General features: G+C 46.0%; 1 protein-coding gene across 2 annotated transcripts in view; it reads right to left on the bottom strand.

The window, feature by feature from the left end:
* The window catches only part of KIF3B (kinesin family member 3B), a 62635-nt gene that overhangs the window by 20591 nt on the left and 23586 nt on the right, over window positions 1-18458 (bottom strand). Inside the window, exons 1-5 of one of the 2 annotated variants that reach the window (XM_017865071.1) lie at window positions 11131-11166; window positions 6795-8262; window positions 1164-1265; window positions 832-954; window positions 607-725 (exon numbers count right to left, since the gene is read on the bottom strand). In XM_017865071.1, the coding sequence (XP_017720560.1) occupies window positions 607-725; window positions 832-954; window positions 1164-1265; window positions 6795-8198 (1748 nt within the window). In that variant the 5' untranslated portion in view covers window positions 8199-8262; window positions 11131-11166. Of the gene's footprint in view, window positions 1-606; window positions 726-831; window positions 955-1163; window positions 1266-6794; window positions 8263-11130; window positions 11167-18458 lie in introns of those variants that run through there. The other variant, XM_017865070.1, reaches the window with a different exon arrangement.

Here is an 18458-nt window from a genome sequence, read left to right as displayed (position 1 = left end):
CGCCCGGCTAGTTTTTTTTTTTTTTGTATTTTTTTAGTAGAGACGGGGTTTCACTGTGTTAGCCAGGATGGTCTCGATCTCCTGACCTTGTGATCCGCCCGTCTCGGCCTCCCAAAGTGCTGGGATTACAGGCTTGAGCCACCGCGCCCGGCCGGAAAGTGACTTTCTCAGGAATGAACAGAAGATGGGGTAGCAGGAGATGAGCTGCAGAAGGACCCTTTTCCTCAGGGCTGTTTTTTTTTTTGGAGACGGAGTCTCACTCTGTCGCCCAGGCTGGAGTGCAGTGCACTACAACAGCTCACTGCAATCTCCACTTCCCAGGTTCAAGCGATTCTCCTGTCTCAGCCTCCCTAGTAGCTGGGACTACAGGCATGCACCACCATGCCCGGCTAATTTTTGTATTTCTTAATAGAGACAGGGTTTCACTATGTTGGCCAGGCTGGTCTTGAACTCCTGACATCAGGTGATCTGCCTGCCTCTGCTTCCCAAAATGCTGGGATTACAGGCATGGGGCACCACGCCCAGCCAAGGCTGTTTCTAACTAAACAAACAAGACCAATGACTCAGCAAGCGGCTTGGGGGCACTATGGAAGACCTGGCACTTACTTGAGTTTCAGTTCCCTGGTGAGCTCATTCTGAGTCTGCTCTAGCTCTTGGCGCTCCTTGATGTGTTCTTCTTGGAGGTCGTGGATCTCAGCCTTCACTGCCTGAAGCTTGGAGAAGAGCTGGAATGAGGGGAGAGGCAGGTGAGGAGGGTGTCTGTACAAAGGGTAGAGTTCTCCCTTTCCCCAAGTCTCAAGGCACCTCCATCTGGCCTCATTCCTTTCATACCTTTTTGAGTTTTTTGGTCTTGATGTCCACCTCTTGCTGCAATGAGCTGTATGTCTCTTTAAGTTCCAAGGTCTCTTCATCTCGACTTTCCATCTGTTGCTGGATTTCTCTTTCTCGACGTTTCTGAGCAACATGACAAAATTCATCAGTTTGCCCTAGAGACTGTGTCTATGCTGAATTCCCCAAGCTAGGATCAGAGTCTCCAGCTAGGATGAGGCGGACACACCTTGCTCTTATTCTCTTTGAAGAGAGTCGAATATGAGAGATGTTTGTTCTGCAGCATAAACACACCTTACCCCACCCATTCTCCCTGAAAAAGAATGAAAAGTTACCTGCTCTGCAATTTCCTGTCGTTTCTGCTCCAGGATTTTCTGCTGTTCATTCGTATGATCTACTATATTTTTTCCTCCAACAAGCAACTTACTCTCCATGGCCTGAGTGAGAAACAAAGTAGAATCCATCTCATGAATGGTTTCCCTCAGAACATAATTCCTCACAGGGGCGCCTATGAAAGATAAAGAGCTCAGGACTGAGCCAAAAGGGACAAACTCTGGGAAAAAATACACTGTGCTCAGCTGGTGAGGGACTGGGGCAGCTTCACTAGAGGCTTCTTGGTAACACTGAAAATACAGTTTCTCCAGACACATGAATTTTAGCTTTAACAAAAAAAAATTTTTTTTGCTTGTTTCTACAAAGTATTAACCCCACTTAGAACATACTAAGCAGCTCCTTTATGTTAGGTCCTGGGGATGCAATGTGAATGTGAATCACAAAGCTCAGAGTCCACTGAGGAAAACAGACAAGCAAGCCAGCTTTAACCATATGGCGCCAGACGCCATCATGAGGAAAGGACACAGTAATTAATGGGAGACACACATTGATGGGATAGAATTCAGACTTTGTGGGGATTTAAAAAAAATTTTTTTTTGATCTAGATATGTATTTATTTCTATTATGAAAAGTTTACTCGTTCTACTGTTAATCATTTAAAAAAAAAACACACACACAAACAAAAAAACGGAGTCTCTCTCCGCCGCCCCAGCTGGAGTGCAATGGCGTGATCTCAGCTCACTGCAACCTCTGCCTCCTGGGTTCAAGCAATTCCACTGCCTCAGCCTCCCAAGTAGCTGGGATTAGAGGTGGATGCCACCATGTCTGGCTAATGTTTTGTATTTTTAGTAGAGACGAGGTTTCGCCGTGTTAGCCAGGATGGTCTCAATCTCCTGATCTCGTGATACACCCACCTCGGCCTCCCAATATACTGTTAATCTTAATCACAGGTGGCAGGGCCAAAATTTAAACTTAAGAAGAATATGCATATGAATTTTAAAGTCTGGATTTCCTTTTTCATTTTCAGCATATCAGAAAAAGCCTTCAAAGTCTTGCACTTTTATCATATCCACCTGCACGTCAATCATTCTCAAGCTTATGTTTTGAATACCTGTTAAAGATGGTGAACTATTCTCTGCGGCTTAGGTGTTTTTTGTTTTTTGTTTTTTTTTTTCTCGAGACAGAGTCTCGCTCTGCCGCCCAGGCTGGAGTGCAGTGGCCGGATCTCAGTTCACTGCAAGCTCCGCCTCCCAGGTTCATGCCATTCTCCTGCCTCAGCCTCCCAAGTAGCTGGGACTACAGGCGCCCGCCACCTCACCCGGCTAGTTTTTTGTATTTTAGTAGAGACGGGGTTTCACCGTGTTAGCCAGGATGGTCTTGATCTCCTGACCTCGTGATCCGCCCGTCTCGGCCTCCCAAAGTGCTGGGATTACAGGCTTGAGCCACCGCGCCCGGCCTTTAAAAAATTTTTTAAAGACAGGGTCTAGTTCTGTCACCCAAGCTGGAGTGCAATGGCACGATCACAGCTCACTGTAGCCTTGACCTCCTTAGTTCAAGTGATGCTCCCACCTCAGCCTCCCAAGCAGCTGGGACTACAGGTGTACACCACCACACTTGGCTGACAGATTGTAGAGATGAGGTCTTGCTATGTTGTCTGGGCTGGTCTTGAACTCCTGGCCTCAAGCAATCCTCTGCCTTGGCCTCTCAAACTGCTGGGATTATGGGCGTGAGCACAGCACCCAGTCAGAGAATTCAGACTTTTAGAGGGAGTCAGAGAAAGCTTTCTGTCTACAGGGCCAGCTACACAGAGAGCTGAAGTGAAACAATAGGAATTAGTTAAGAAAAAAAAGCTTTTGTTTTGTGAGGGGAAGGTAGGAAGTGATGAAGTTGACCTAAATCCCTGTCAAGGAGACTAAACTTCTTGATCCTGAGAAGTTCAGGGAACCACTGACATATTCTTTGAGCATGAGGCTACACAATCAGATGTGTGTTTTAGAAACATTACTCCCCTGCAACGGGAAGAATGGCAAAGGGCTGGCAGGATGGAGGGAGACAGGACAGGCAGCCATTGCAGGGGTCTAGGCCTGGGCTAGGCCTCCTCCCTAGTTGGGGAGGGCAGAGTAGATGAGTCCAAGAGACCCTGATGAGGCAGGATCCAGAGGCTTTGGGACTACCTGGCTGTAAGTGAGAGGGAGGGACAGCTGGCAAGGATAACTCCCAGGGGTCTGGCTTCCCTGAGATAAGGCAGGCAAGAGCAGGCTCTGAGTGGCTGTGAGCATCCCAGTGGGCAGAAGGTTATTAGGCCTGGACGGCAGGAGACAGTGCTAGGCTAGATACACAGATTGGGAGCCTTCAGCGTTTTGACAGGGGCTGAAGCCATGAGAATGATTTGGACCTGAAAAGCATGGGACTCCAAAACTGCACAACTTTTCTTTAAGAAACTTATAAACCTCACTGGAGCTCTGCTGACATCTTTCAGTGAGTCCTCTGAGCCTGTTTCCTCATCTCTCGAATGAAGGGGCTGGACTAGATTGCTAAGCTCCACATACATACCTAACAATACCTAACTGCTCTAACATTCTTTTTTTTTTTTTTGGAGATGGAGTCTCGCTCTGTCGCCCAGGCCAGAGTGCACTGGCATGATCTTGGCTCACAGAAACCTCCACCTCCCAGGTTCAAGCAATTCTTGTGCCTCAGCCTCCCAAGTAGCCGGAACTACAGGTGCATGCCACCACGCCCAGCTAATTTTTGTATTCTTAGTAGAGATGAGGCTTCACCATGTTGGCCAGGCTGGCCTTGAACTCCTGACCTCAAGTGATCCACCTGCCTTGGCCTCCCAAAGTGCTGGGATTACAGGCGTGAGCCACCGCACCCAGCCTCTAACCTTTTTTTATGATTTCACAGCATCCAGGGATTGAGAAAGATGGAAGTAATGTCATTCTCCATAGTCAAAATGTCTAAGAGATGCAGTGACCTTGAGTTGATGCTGTATCTTGCACACTCAGACTCTGAGAGTTCAACTTTTTCTGAGGCGTTATTTAGAGAATCTAGGTGCTCCTGGCCTTGAATAACAGATCTGATCCTAAAAGACAGTATGCAAGTTAAATATGGGCATACCCAGGCCGGACATACGGGTGCAGTGGCTCACGTCTGTAATCCTGACACTTTGGAAGACTAAGGTGGGAGGACTGCTTGAGTCTAGGAGTTCAAGACCAGCCTGGGCAACATAGTGAGACCTCGTCTGTACAAAAAATACACAAAATTAGCTGGGCATGGTGGTGTGCGCCTGTACTCCCAGATACTCGGAGACTGAGGTGGGAAGATTGCTTGAGCCTAGGAGGTCAAGGCTGCAGTGAGCCAAGATTGCGCCACTGCACTCCAACCTGGGGGACAGAGTGAGACCCTATCTCAAAACAAAACAAAACGAAACAAAATATGGGCACAGCCAGTCACACTTACCGTGCAGCAGTGAGAAGGCATGAAGTGCTTTGACATAATGGCATCTCAGAACCCCTCCCTGGAACAAAGTTACCTCCTAAGTGTATTGTATACGACTCCATTTTCACATCAGGTCTTAAAAGTCCTAGAAGGGACTTTCAAGGTTTTAAGAACCCTGCCTCTGAGGTAAAATAGCACCCAGCTCTGTGAAAGGGCTACTATGAAGCCACTGATTTAAAAAAAAAAAAAAAGTACAGCTTCATACAGTGGGGGTAGGGGGGAGGCAAAGAGAACTTCTAATTTTAAAATTTGTAAACATGGAGACATTTTAGGATAGAAATCAAAGTTTGCATGAATTCAGTAAAACAGAACTGAACATTTCCAAGGAAATCTGGCTTGCGGTTAGCCAGTGCCCATCCTCAGACTTCCAAGTCTACCTTTGCACTGTCCTCTGCCATTAAAACCCAGTGGAAGCTCAGAGTCCAGGCAACTGTAGGCATAGTGAATTGCCACCAGAAAGAAGGCTCAAAACAATGGGAGCCTCAGCACTCCAGAATGCTAACTAGCCATTGGGTGGAAAATGGAGTGGATGTAAGGAAATATATTAGCACATAAGGGTTGGGAGAGGAGGCTGACTATAAGAAAGTAGCATGAGGACATTTTGGGGGTGATGGAAGTGTTCCATATCTTGTGTAATCAGGGTACTACATACTGAAACTGTACCGAGAGGCTATACTATATCCAAACATTAGTCTGATCATCACAAGTGCTGGTAAGGATGAGGGGCATCCAGAACTCATACCCTGCTGCTAGATGCTTCAATCTGCACAACCACTTTAGAAAACAACTTGTCCTTGTCTAGAGAAGTTGAAGCTGCAAATACCGTAAGACCTAACAGTGCCAAACAAGACAATCTTGCACGTCCATTCTCCTGAAACCAAGCACAAAAGCATTCACAGCAGAAACTGGAAACAACCCACACGTCAGGAGAATGGAATACCATGGAATACTTGGAACAGTAATAATGAGTGAACCACAGCTTCAGGCATCAACATGGATAAATCTCATGAACATAATGTTGCAAAAATAAAAGCAAATGGCATGACTGGGATTCCATTTATATAAAAGTAAAAAATTCTATGAAATGAAACCATGTTTTCTTTAGAGAGAGATATATATACAAGACAAAACTATAAGGAAAAGCAGGGAAACAATAAACATAGAATTCAGGATGATGGCTATCTGTGGGGGAGGGGAACATAAGGAGCTACTAAAGATACGGGTATCAGCTGGGTGCGGTGGCTCATGCCTGTAATCCCAGCACTTTGGGAGGGCGAGGTGGGAGAATCATTTGAGCCCAGCAGTTTGAGACCAGCCTGAACAACATAGGCAGACCGTGTCTCTACAAAAAAATTTTAAAAATTTAGCCAGGCAAAGTTGCTGGCCTGTAGTCCTAGCTACTTGGGAGGCTGAGGTGGGAGGATCCTTTGAGCTTAGTAGGTCAAGGCTGCAGTGATTGGGCCACTGCACTCCAGGGTTGACAGAGCAAGACCCTGTCTCAAAAAAAAGAAAAAAGGAAGAAAAAAAAAAGCCGGACACGGTGGCTCATGTCTGTAATTCCAGCACCTGGGGAAGCCGAGACAGGTGGATTACCTGAGGTCAGGAGTTTGAGACCAGCCAGGCCAACATAGTGAAACTCCATCTCTACTAAAAATATAAAACTTAGCCAGGCGTGGTGGCGGGCACCTGTAATCCCAGGTACTCGGGAGGCTGATGCAAGAGAATCACTTGAACCCAGATGGCGGAGGTTGCAGTGAGCCGAGATCACGCCACTGCACTCTAGCCTGGGGGACGACAGTGAAACTCCATCTCAAAAAAAAGAAAGAAAAACGGATGTTGTTCTATTTCTTACACTGGGTGGGGGGTACATGGTGTTACTTTTATTGCTGTTCTTTCTACTACATGCATATGTAATAATTATTCTCATTATGAATTCAATTTTCATTTTTGTAAATGTGAAAAAATCATTCATGTCAATTAAACAAAGGTTTATTGAGTACTGGGTATCATGGGCTGTTGGAAATCCAAAACTGAGAGAGACATCATCCCTCATATGGTTACGTTTTTTGTTATTGTTTGATGAAAGCAAAAGCACTGATGGGGCAAGGGCCTAAGGAGGGGTACAGGTATGGTACCTTGATCTTGGCGCCCAGCATCTCGGCAGCATCCTTCTCCCGCCGCAGGTCCTCCATCTTTTTCTCTTTCTCCTTCAGCAGCCTCATCTTCTCCTCTGCAACCAAGCTGTGATCCTCTACAATGGCCCGCTTCTCAATCTCCAGTTTTTCTTGCTGTTCCCGCCAGTAATCATCCTTATCATCCCCTTCCTCCTCACCCTCTTCTCCCTCCTCCTCCTCCTCTTCCCCACCCCCACCACTGCCACCACCTTCCCTCCGCTTCTCTCGCCTCTTCCTCCTGCCAATGGACCGTTTTTCCAGCTGGGCCTTGAGCCGAGCAATCTCTTCCTGGAATTCTCGAAGGAGGGCATCCTTGGGGTCCTCATTGACCCTTGGTTTGTTCTTAATGTTTTTGGCACGGTTGGCATATCGCAGAGTGGTCAGAGTCTCTTCGACGTTGTAAGAAGCAGGCCCCACGTTGGCCACCATCACAGTCTTAGCATTGCCACCAAGGGAATCTTGGAGGAGCCTGGTAAGCTTTGAGTCCCGATACGGAATGTGAGTGCTTTTGCCGTCCACCAGAGCAGAGATGACATTACCCAAAGCGGAGAGGGAGAGGTTGATCTTGGTAGCTTCTTTTAATCTCTCCCCTTGTGCGCCAGTCTTGGCTTGCCGTTCGCTGCCAGCAAGATCTACAAGGTTCAATTTCCCTACACGGATGTGGTTTTCACCATCGAGGCCCACCTCGCTGCACTCGATAGTGATAACGAAAATTGCATGAGAACGCGAGCTGTGCTCGTTCATGTTGGTAGCACCGACAGAACGGTTCTGGTTCCCCACATTCATCACGTGCTCTATCTCCTTCACACTCTTGGTGACAAAGGAAGACAGGTCTTTCACATACACTCCTGTGTCAGGCCTCTCTTTGAGCTCAAGCCTTTTGGTCTGATCCTTTGAGAGCAGATCTCGGATCTCCTCTTGGTAGATCTCTAAGTAAGAAGCCCTGACCAGGTACTGTTGATTCTGGGATCGAGAGATGTGGGTGAAGATGTGGTCAAATGAGTTGGGAATGACTCCTCTTTTTTCAGGGTCACCACGGATTCCTTCCATTGTGTAGGTTTTTCCTGTCCCAGTTTGTCCATAGGCAAAAATGGTTCCATTGAAACCTTGCAGGACCGAGTCAACAAGTGGTCGGAACGTCTCATCGTACAGTTCAAACTGCTTGGCATTCCAGTCATAGACGGCATCAAAGGTGAAGGTCTTGGGCATTTCATGGGCTGTCCCTTTGGGGTTCTTCACAGATACCTGCCCCAGTTTAACATCCACATCCACCACTCTGTCATACGAAGCAGCCTTTTCCTTGCCATTCATGGGGCGACAGCGAACCACCACCCTGACTGACTCTGAGCTTTTCAACTTTGACATGATGAACTCTGATCCAGTCAATCTTGAGGGGTGTCAATTCAAAATGTCTCAGGATGCTAAGGTCCTAGAAAAAAAGCAAAAGTAAGTAAACACAGTACCGTTGTCACTGGGGGCTGCCTGACAGAAGCTGACACACCTAAATCTTCATCTCGCTAACCTGACAGCCATATTTGATAACTTTACCACACTGTGTATTTCCTCACAGGATCTTAACCAGCTTCAGTGGTAAAAATGAAAAACTGCAGTCCACCAGTATTGTTGGTGAGCCCATCCTCCTCTCAATCAATATTTGATCTTATGCTATAGGCTGAGGCTGCTGGAAATCTTTTAAGTCTGGGTCTCACTCTGGGAGGCCAAGGCAGGCAAATTCCTTGAGACCAGGAGTTTGAGGCCAGCCTGGGTAACACAGCAAGACCCTGTCTCCAAAAAATTTTTAAATTAGGCTGTACACAGTAGCTCACATCTGTAATCCCAGCATTTTGGGAGGCTGAAGCCAGAGGATCACTTGAGTACAGGTGTTTGAGACCAGCCTGGGCAACATAGTGAGCCCCCATCTCTCCAAAACAAAATGAAACAAAATAAAAAAACAATTAGCTAGACATGGTGGCCCATGCCTCTAGTCTTAGCTACTTGGGAAGCTGAGATGGGAGGACTGCTTGAGCCCAGGAGGTTGAGGGTACAGTAAGCTGCGATCACACCACTGCACTTCAGTCTGGATGACAGAGTGAGACTCTATCTTAAAAGCCCGGCGCGGTGGGCTCAAGCCTGCTAATCCCTAGCACTTTGGGAGGCTCGAGACGGGCAGATCATCGGAGGTCAGGAGATCTGAGACCATCCTGGCCCTAACACGGGTGGAAACCCCGTCTCTTACTAAAAAATACAAAAATCTAGCCAGCGCGAAGGTGTAGCTGGGCGGCCTGCTAGTCCCAGCTACGCTCCGGAAGGCTGAGGCAGGAGAATGCGCGTAAACCCATGGTCGAGCGCGGAGCTGTGCTCAGCTGAGCTGAGCAGTCCGGCCAGCTGCACTCCAGCCCGGGCCCGGACAGAGCGAGACTCCGTCTTCAAAAAAAAAAACAAAAAAAAACCAATAAAACTAGCCGGGGCCGACTGCTGGCAGGTGCCTGTAGTCCCTATGCTACTCGGGATTGGCTTTGAGGCAGGGAGGAACGGCGTAAACCCGGGAGGCGGAGCTGTGCAGTGAGCTGAGATGCCGGGGGCCCACTGGCACTCCAGTCTGGGTGACAGAGCCGAGACTCCGCTCTCAAAATAAATAAATAAATAAATAAATAAATAAATAAATAAATAAATAAATAAATAATAAAGTAAAATAAGTGGCTGGGCGCAGTGGCTCACGCCTGTAATCCCAGAATTTTGGGAGGCCGAGGTGGGTAGGTGACGAGGTCAGGAGATCGAGACCATCCTGGCTAACACGGTGAAACCCCGTCTCAATTAAATAAACAAAAAATTAGCAGGGCACCACGCCTGCAGGTGCCTGCAGGCACCTGTAGTCCCAGCTACGCGGGAGGCTGAGGTAGGAGATTGGCATGAACCCAGGAGGCGGAGCTTGCAGTGAGCCAAGATCGTGCCACTGCTCTCCAGCCTGGGTGACAAAGCAAGACTCCATCTCAAAAAAAAAGTAAAATAAAAATAATGACCAGGCTCGGTGGCTCACACCTGTAATTCCAGTACTTTGGGAGAATGAGGTGATGGATCCCTTGTGGTCAGGAGTTTGAGACCAGCCTGGCCAACATGGCAAAACCCTGTCTCTATGAAAAATACAAAAATTAGCTGGGCGCGGTGGCGTGTGCCTATAATCCCAGCTACTGAGGAGACTGTGGCATGAGAATCGATTGAGCCTGGGAGGTGGAAGTTGCAGAGAGCCAAGACTACGCCACTGTACTCTGGCCTGGACAACAGAGCAAGACTCTGTTTCAAAATAAATAAAGTGAAATAAAAATACAAAATTAAAAATTAGCCAGGGTGGTGATGTGTGCCTGTAGTCCTAGCTACTCAGGAGGCTGAGGCAGAAGGATTGCTTGCGTCCAGAGTTCAAGGCTGCAGTGAGCTATGATCGTGTCACTGCACGCCAGCCTACACAACAGAATGAAACCTTTTCTTAAATCAAAAAAAGTCTTATATCCTCTTGAACTACTATAACCTGTTGAAATACTACAACCTCTGGGTAGAGCAATTTGGAACTATCTATCAACATTTAAAATGCATATACTTTTTGACCTAGCAATTATACTGCTAAGAGTTTATCCTAGAGATACAGATCTTAAACAATGACATATATACAAGGATATTATTGTGGTAGCAATAGATTGTGAGCAACCTCAGGTCCCATCAAGAAGAGACTGATTAAATTAAATATATTCTGTATAGTGGAATCCTATGCAGTTATGAAAAAGGTGGTAATCTAAATGTAATCCTATACCAAGATATGTTGTTAAGTGAAAAACAGTAGGTGATAGTGTGTACTGTATAGTTTACATAGTGTGAAAAAATGGAAGCTATAACACTAAGAATGAATCTTAATGTAAATTATGCACTTTGGGTGATGATGTGTCAATGTAAGTCTGTTACTTATGACAAACGTACCACTCTGGTAGGAGATGTCCATAATGACCAGCCTCGGTGGCTCACACCGCTCTTTGCATGTGTGGAGGCAGATGTATGTGGGAAATCTGTGTACCTTCTGCTTAATTTTGCTGTGAACCTGAAACTGCTCTAAAAATAAACTCTATTTAAAAAACAAACATTACATAAGAAAAGGGGGGATATATGCATGTTATACGCTTGATATGAATACAATATTGTTAGAAGTATACTTCTAAAGATAGTAACAGTAGCAGACTTAGCAAGGGAACTGTGGGCCTAGGAGACTCAGAAGATTGAAGAGAGAGGAAAGACTAGGCATGGTGGCTCACACCTGTAATCCCAGCACTTTCGGAAGCCGAGGCAGATGGATCACAAGGTCAAGAGATCAAGACCATCTGGGCCAACATGGTGAAATCCCGTCTCTACAAAACACACAAAAATTAGCTGGGCGTGGTGGCGCATACCTGTTGTCTCAGCTACTCAGGAGGCTGAGGCAGGAGAATTGCTTGAATCTGGGAGGTGGAGGTTGCAGTGAGCTGAGATCACGCCACTGCACTCCAGCCTGGCGACACAGCGAGACTCCGTCTCAAAAACAAAACAAAACAAAAAAAAAAAAAAAGGAAAACTTTTCACAGTATACTCATTTGTAGTGTTTGAATATCCTAGCTTGTGCTAAAATACTTTTCAATCCCACAATCATCAATAAAACTGGCTTGTGTAAAATGTGTGCAAATAAATAAGGATGTGGTATAATGCATTACACAAAATCACTCATTCAATCAACAATTTTTTTTTTTTTTTTTTTTGAGACGGAATCTTGCTCTGTTGCCAGGCTGGAGTGCAGTGACGTGATCTTAGTTCACTGCAACCTCCGACTCCCTGGTTCAAGCGATTCCCCTGCCTCAGCCTCCCGAGTAACTGGGATTACAGGCACACGCTACCATGCCCAGCTAATGTTTTTTGCATATTTAGTACAGATGGAGTTTCACCATGTTGGCCAGGATGGTCTCGATTTCCTGACCTCATGATTGGTCTGCCTCGGCCTCCCAAAGTGCTGGGATTACAGGTGTGAGCTACAGCACCCGGCAATGACTTCCTTTTTTTTTTTTGAGATGGAGTCGTGCTCTTATTGACCAGGTTGGAGTGCAATGGTGTGATCTCGGCTCACTGCAACCTCTGTCTCCTGGATTCAAGCAATTCTCCTGCCTCTGCCTCCTGAGTGGTTAGGATTACAGGCACCTGCCACCACGGTCTACTAAAAATACAAAATCAATCAATAAATTTAATAGAATTGGAATGCAAATAAGAAAATGGAGCCAGGTATGGTGGCTCACACCTGTAATCCCAGCACTTTGGGAAGCCAAGGAGGGTGGGTCACCTGAGCAGGAGTTCGAGACCAGCCTGGTCGACATGGAGAAACCCCATCTGTACTAAAAAAAAATACAAAAATTTAGCCGGGCATGGTGGCACATGCCTGTAATCCCAGCTACACGGGAGGCTGAGGCAGTAGAATTGTTTGAACCTGGGAGGCAGAGGCTACAGTGAGCCTAGATTATGCCACTGCACTCCAGCCTAGGTAACAGAGCAAGACTCCGTCTCCAAAAAAAAAAGGGGGGGGCGCGCGCGGGGGGAGGTGTTAAAATTTTATAAAGTAAAAACAAAAACAGAGAGAGTTTCATTTGGTGCTGGAAAACTCAGGGAGCAGAAGAAAGGATTAAATGGGTCCTTCGGGTGGGGCTAGGTAGTTAAGCAGGTCAGAGTACTTTACCAGTATATATGAAGACCCCAAACTCCTATAAATCTCAGTGCAGGAATTTTAATTTTCTTTTAAAGGACAGTCTCATTTTGCCACCCAGCTGAAGTGTAGTGGCATGATGACAGCTCACTGCAGCCTTGACCCCCCAGGCTCAAGTGATCTCCTCCCACCTTGGCCTCCCACGTAGCTGGGACTATAGGTGCACACCACCACACCTGACTAAGTGCAGGGATTTTTAAAAACATGTAATTCATGCTTTGTTTTGTTTTTTTAAACAGAGTCTCCCCTCTGTCCCCCAGGCTGGAGTGCAGTGGTGCTATCTTGGCTCACTGCAACCTCCACCTCATGGGTTCACGCAATTCCCCAGCCTCAGCCTCCTGAGTAGCTAGGACTACAGGAACCCACCACCATACCCAGCTAATTTTTGTAGTTTCTTTTTTAGTAGAGACAGGGTTTCCCCATGTTGGCCAGGTTAGTCTCTGACTCCTGACCTCCGGCGATCCACCCACCTCAGCCTTCTAAAGTGCTGGGATTACAGGCCATGCCTGGCTGTTTTGTTTTTTATCAAAAGGCCCTTCAGGGACAGGTCTCTCTCTCTCTGTGACCTGTTCTCTAGCCACCCTGTTCTGCTGCCCACAGACAAGGGTTATTAGATTTTTAATCACTGATACATAATAAGTAAATAGGTAATACACACTTATCCCCTCCCTTTTTACACAAACATATTATATACGATAATAAACCGTGTCCTTGGAGTTCATTCCCTGGGTAAACACAGAGCTGCTTTATTCTTTGCAACAGCAGCATAATACTCTACTGTATGCATATACCATAATTTATGTCACTGCTGCAGATGCACTTCAGCTGTTTCTGATATTCTGCTGTGAAAAACCTAGGACACACAATCATTCATGTGTGGGAAAGTATATCTGTAAGCATCAATTCCTAGAAGTGGAATTGCTGAATCAAAGGATATATGCAATTGCAATTTTTAAACAATATGCAGAACAATGACAGCATTCTTTTTAGTTGTGAGAATGACCTATTTCTGGCCATTCTCCCATGGTGGAAAAAGGTGAAGCAGTGATGGGCCACTTGGGCATAAATGCTGTGGCTTAATAAATAGACAGCATCAACATATTCCACCACTGATCGTCATAGACTGTTCTGCCGCTAAGCAAGTGGAAGCACAAAAAGTTGCTTTTCATATTTCTTCTAGTTGTTACATGTAATAAAATATTGTTGTCTAGAATGAAGAAACAGAAGACCTCTTAACCTCTCTGAACCCATTTTCTGTAAAATCTGAAAAAATAGGTGCAATTCTTCTTTTTTATGGATGATTATGAGACTAAGAGGTGCTTATAAGGGTGGAAGTACTTTGTAAACCAATATAAAGCTATATTAAAATAACAATACAGATTCATCCAAAACCCTTGTGAGGGGGTCACTCCAGAGATTAAGGATGAGGCCTAATTTTATTCATTAAACATCACTAGAATAACATTTCTTTTTTTATTTTTCTTTTTTTTGAGACTGAGTTTTGCTCTTGTGACCCAGGCTGGAGTGCAAGGGCACAATCTTGGCTTACTGCAACCTCTGCCTCCCGTGTTCAAGCAATTCTCCCGCCTCAGTCTCACGAGTAGCTGGGATTACAAGCACCCACCACCATGCATGGCTAATTTTTGTATTTTTAGTAGGGATGTGGTTTTACCATGTTGGCCAGTCTGGTCTCAAACTCCTGACCTCAGGTTATCCCCCTGCTCTGGCCTCCCAAAGTGCTGGGATTACAAGCCACTGCACCCAGCCTAAAATAACTTTTTTTTTTTTTAACAAGAGTCTCGTTCTGTCACCCAGGCTGCAGTCAGTGGTGTGATCTCAGCCCACTGCAACCTGTGCCTCCCATATTCAAGCAATTCTCCTGCTTTAGCCTCCCAAGTAGCTGGGATCACAAGCACCCGCCACCACATCCACCTAATTTTTGCAATTTTAGTAGAGACGAGGTTTCACCATGATGGCCAGGCTGGTCTCGAACTCCTGGCCTCAGGCGATCCACCCCACTCAGCCTCCCAAAGTGCTGGGATTACAGGCGTGAGGCACAGTGCCCACTCTAAAATAACATTTCTATTGTTCAATTTGTAACAATCATCCTAAAACAAATTCAGATTAAATTGAGATCTAAATACCTAATTGATGTTCAGTAAGAACTAAATCTCAAGCCATGTAAAGAAAACTATGCAAAAGGAAGCCCTTCAGGAATGTATTAGTTATCTTCTAGATCGGGGTGTCCAATCTTTTGGCTTCCCTGGGCCACACTGGAAGAAGAATTGTCTTGAGCCACACATAAAATACACTAACACTACGATAGTTAATGAGTTAAACAAAAAATTGCAAAAACATCTCATAATGTTTAAACAAAGTTTATGAATTTGTGTTGGGCCACATTCAAAGCCACCCTGGGCCGCGGATGGACAAGCTTCTTCTAGATGCTATTAGAATTTTGCCAGATGGGAAGAAAGAGACAGATGTTAGAATACCCAGTTTCTTGCATCTTTTCATTTCAGGGGAATGGTTCCTGAGCTACGGCCTGTCTCTCCCTCCATTTCAACAGAGGCCTGCCAAAGCTGATCTAGGTGCAAAGGGAAAATCCCAGCCCCTGATAATCCTCTGGGAAGACCTCTGTTGCAGTGCATGAGCCTGCCAGACAAGATCCTAGACCTGAAAGAGTAAGAGAAACTGAATGGCAGGGCAGGACAGGGAGACAGGTCAGTGCAGAGGACTGATTCTTCTGTATTACAGGACTTTTGAGAAGGCGGAGCTGTCCAACTTCTACCTGTCAAAACAATGGGGTTCCAAGCCTGTGAAAGAAAAGAAGAAAGCCTGCAGCAAGCTGACCTTGAGGTTCAGCTGATTTGTAATAGCCTCGTGTATTTTTTGAGCTCTCCAAAATGACAGAAACAAAGGCATGATAATGACCTACATTAATCTTTAAAATCTTTAAAAAGGAAGGAATTCCCAAAGCATGAGTCCCCTTAATTAAATCTCCTCAACTCTGAACACAGAACACCATTTCTTTTCTGAACTCACCCAGCTAGACTGAACTAGTCATGTATTATTGACACACTCTTTTAGGAAAACGGACTAAGTTAATTTCCTGCCACCAAGGCTTAAAATCTTATTCTGGGTCTTCCTCAAAGGAGAGAGTTTTCTTGGAAGGATGCCCTGATACTCATTCTTTATTACCTTTGTTATTCTTCCAGTGGGTCTAATTACAGAGTGATAAATCTTTAAAGAAACTCACAGAATTGCCAGGAAAGAAGGAAGCACAGATCAGCAGCTCATCGCCTTCATCCTGAAGACCTTTTCTGCTAGAACTTGTCATTCAATGTTAACACCCACTGTTTGAATGGTTATTGAACATGAAATATTGAGTCATTCCCCAACCTCATTTCTTTTATCTGCTGAGGAAATCAAATGCACATTTGTCACAGCAGCCACACTCTTCCAGACCCTTTTCCAACTCTTTTGTTTTTAGATTCATGCATCCTCACCCTGCTAGCAGTCACAGAGTCTCACCTCAAAGTCCAGAACTAGGTATGAATTGGATTCTCAGTAACTATTGGCTTCCTATGGAAAGCCTAAGAGAGAGGTCACAAACTGGTTACATTCTATCTGAAACATTTTATTTGGCCCACCTGGGATTTAAAACAACATGGGCCGGGCGTGGTGGCTCACATCTGTAATCTCAGCACTTTGGGAGGCTGAGGCAGGTGGATCACCTGAGGTCAGCAGTTTGAGACCAGCCTGTACAACATGGTAAAATCCCGTCTCTAATAAAAATACAAAAATTAGATAAGCATGGTGGCGGGTGTCTGTAATCCCAGCTACTCGGGAGGCTGAGGCAGGAAAATCGCTTGAACCCAGAGGCGGGGGTTGTAGTGAGCTGAGATTGTGCCATTGCACTCCAGCCTAGGTGACAAGAGCAAAACTACGTCTCAAAAATAAATAAATAAATAAATAAATAAATAAATAAATAAATAAATAAAAAAAACATGGGCTGGGCGCAGTGGCTCACACCTGTAATCTCAGCACTTTGGGAGGCCGAGGTGGGCGTATCACCCGAGGTCAGGAGTCTGAGACCCCATCTCTACTAAAAATACCAAAATTAGCTGGGTGTGGTGGCACGTGCCTATAGTCCCAGCTACTTGGGAGGCTGAGGCAGGAGAACTGCTTGAACCCAGGAGGTGGAGGCTGCAGTGAGCCGAGATCACCACTGCACTCCAGCCTAGGTGACAGTGAGACTCTGTCTTAAAAAAAAAAACAAAAAAAAAAAGAACATGAACCCTCGGCAATACAGGGAGACCTCCATCTCCACCAAAAATTTAAAAACTAGCTGGGCATGGTGCCGCTTGCCTGTGGTCGTAGCTATTCGAGAGGTTGAGGTGACAGGATCACATAAGCCCAAGTCAAGGCTACAGTAAGTCATGACTGCACCACTGCACTCCAGCCTGGTGCTAGGTCTTGCCCTGCTTCCAAAAGTAAAAATAAACAACCACAACAAAATCCTCAGCAATTTCACTTCTCTATACATGTACATCCTAGTAAAAAGCTTTGTATATGTGCACAAGAAAACATAGACAAGATTGCTTCCTGCAGCATGGTTATCATAGTAGAAAAACTAGAAACAGGCTGGGTGTGGTGGCTTACACCTGTAATCCCAGGACTTTGGGAGGCCGAGGTGGGAGGATTCCTTGTGGCCAGGAGTTCAAGACCAGCCTGGGCAACATAGTGAGACCATCTCTAAAAAAAATTTTAAAAATTGGCTGGGTGTGGTGGCTCATGCCTGTACTCCCAGCACTTTGAGAGACCGAGGCGGGCGGATCACGTGGTCAGGAGATGGAGACCATCCTGGCTAACACAGTGAAACCCCGTCTCTACTAAAAAAGTACAAAAAAAATTAGCCAGGCATGGTGGTGGGCGTCTGTAGTCCCAGCTACTCGGGAGGCTGAGGCAGGAGAATGGCGTGAACCCGGGAGGCGGAGCTTGCAGTGAGCCGAGATTGCGCCACTGGACTCCAGCCTGGGCGACAGAACGAGACTGTCTCAAAAAAAAAAAAAAATTTAATTTAAAAAATATAGCTGGGTGTGGTAGAACATACCTGTAGTCCCAGCTTCTTGGGAGGCTGGGCAGGAGGATACCTTGAGTCCAGGAGTTGGAGGTTGTAGTGAGCTATAATAGCACTACTTGCACTCCAGCCTGGGTAACAGAGGGAGACACTATCTGTAAACAAAACAAAACAGACCAAGTGTGGGGGCTCTCACCTATAACCCCAGTACTTAGGGAGGCCAAGGCAGGAGGATCGCCTTAGCCCTGGAGTTGGAGATCAGCCTGGGAACAGAAGGAGACCCCATCTTTAAAAATTAGCCAGGCATGATGACACATGCCTATAGTCCCAGCTACTTGGGAGGCTGAGGCAGGCGGATTGCTTAAGCCCAGGAAGTTAGGACTGCAGTGAGTCAGGATCACACCACTGCATTCCAACCTGAGTCACAGAGGAAGACCCTGTCCCAAAAAGCAAGCAAAAAAAACTAGAAACAACCTAGACATCCATTTATAGGGGAATTGAATAATAAAATATGGTATATTCATATCATAAACAATATGGTTGGTGTGGTGGCTCACGCTTGTAATCCCAGCACTTTGGGAGGCTGTGGCGGGAGGATTATCTGAGGTCAGGAGTTTGAAATCACCCTGGCCAACATGGCGAAACCCCATCTCTACTAAAAAATACAAAAATTGGCCGGGCACGGTGGCTCAAGCCTGTAATCCCAGCACTTTGGGAGGCCGAGACAGGCGGATCACGAGGTCAGGAGATCAAGACCATCCTGGCTAACACAGTGAAACCC

This window comes from Rhinopithecus bieti, unplaced genomic scaffold, assembly GCF_001698545.2.
Source record: "Rhinopithecus bieti isolate Rb0 unplaced genomic scaffold, ASM169854v2 scaffold_78508, whole genome shotgun sequence".
NCBI lineage: Eukaryota > Metazoa > Chordata > Mammalia > Primates > Cercopithecidae > Rhinopithecus > Rhinopithecus bieti.
Note: the sequence above shows the minus strand (reverse complement) of the source record. Positions and strands in the feature narration are given on the sequence as shown.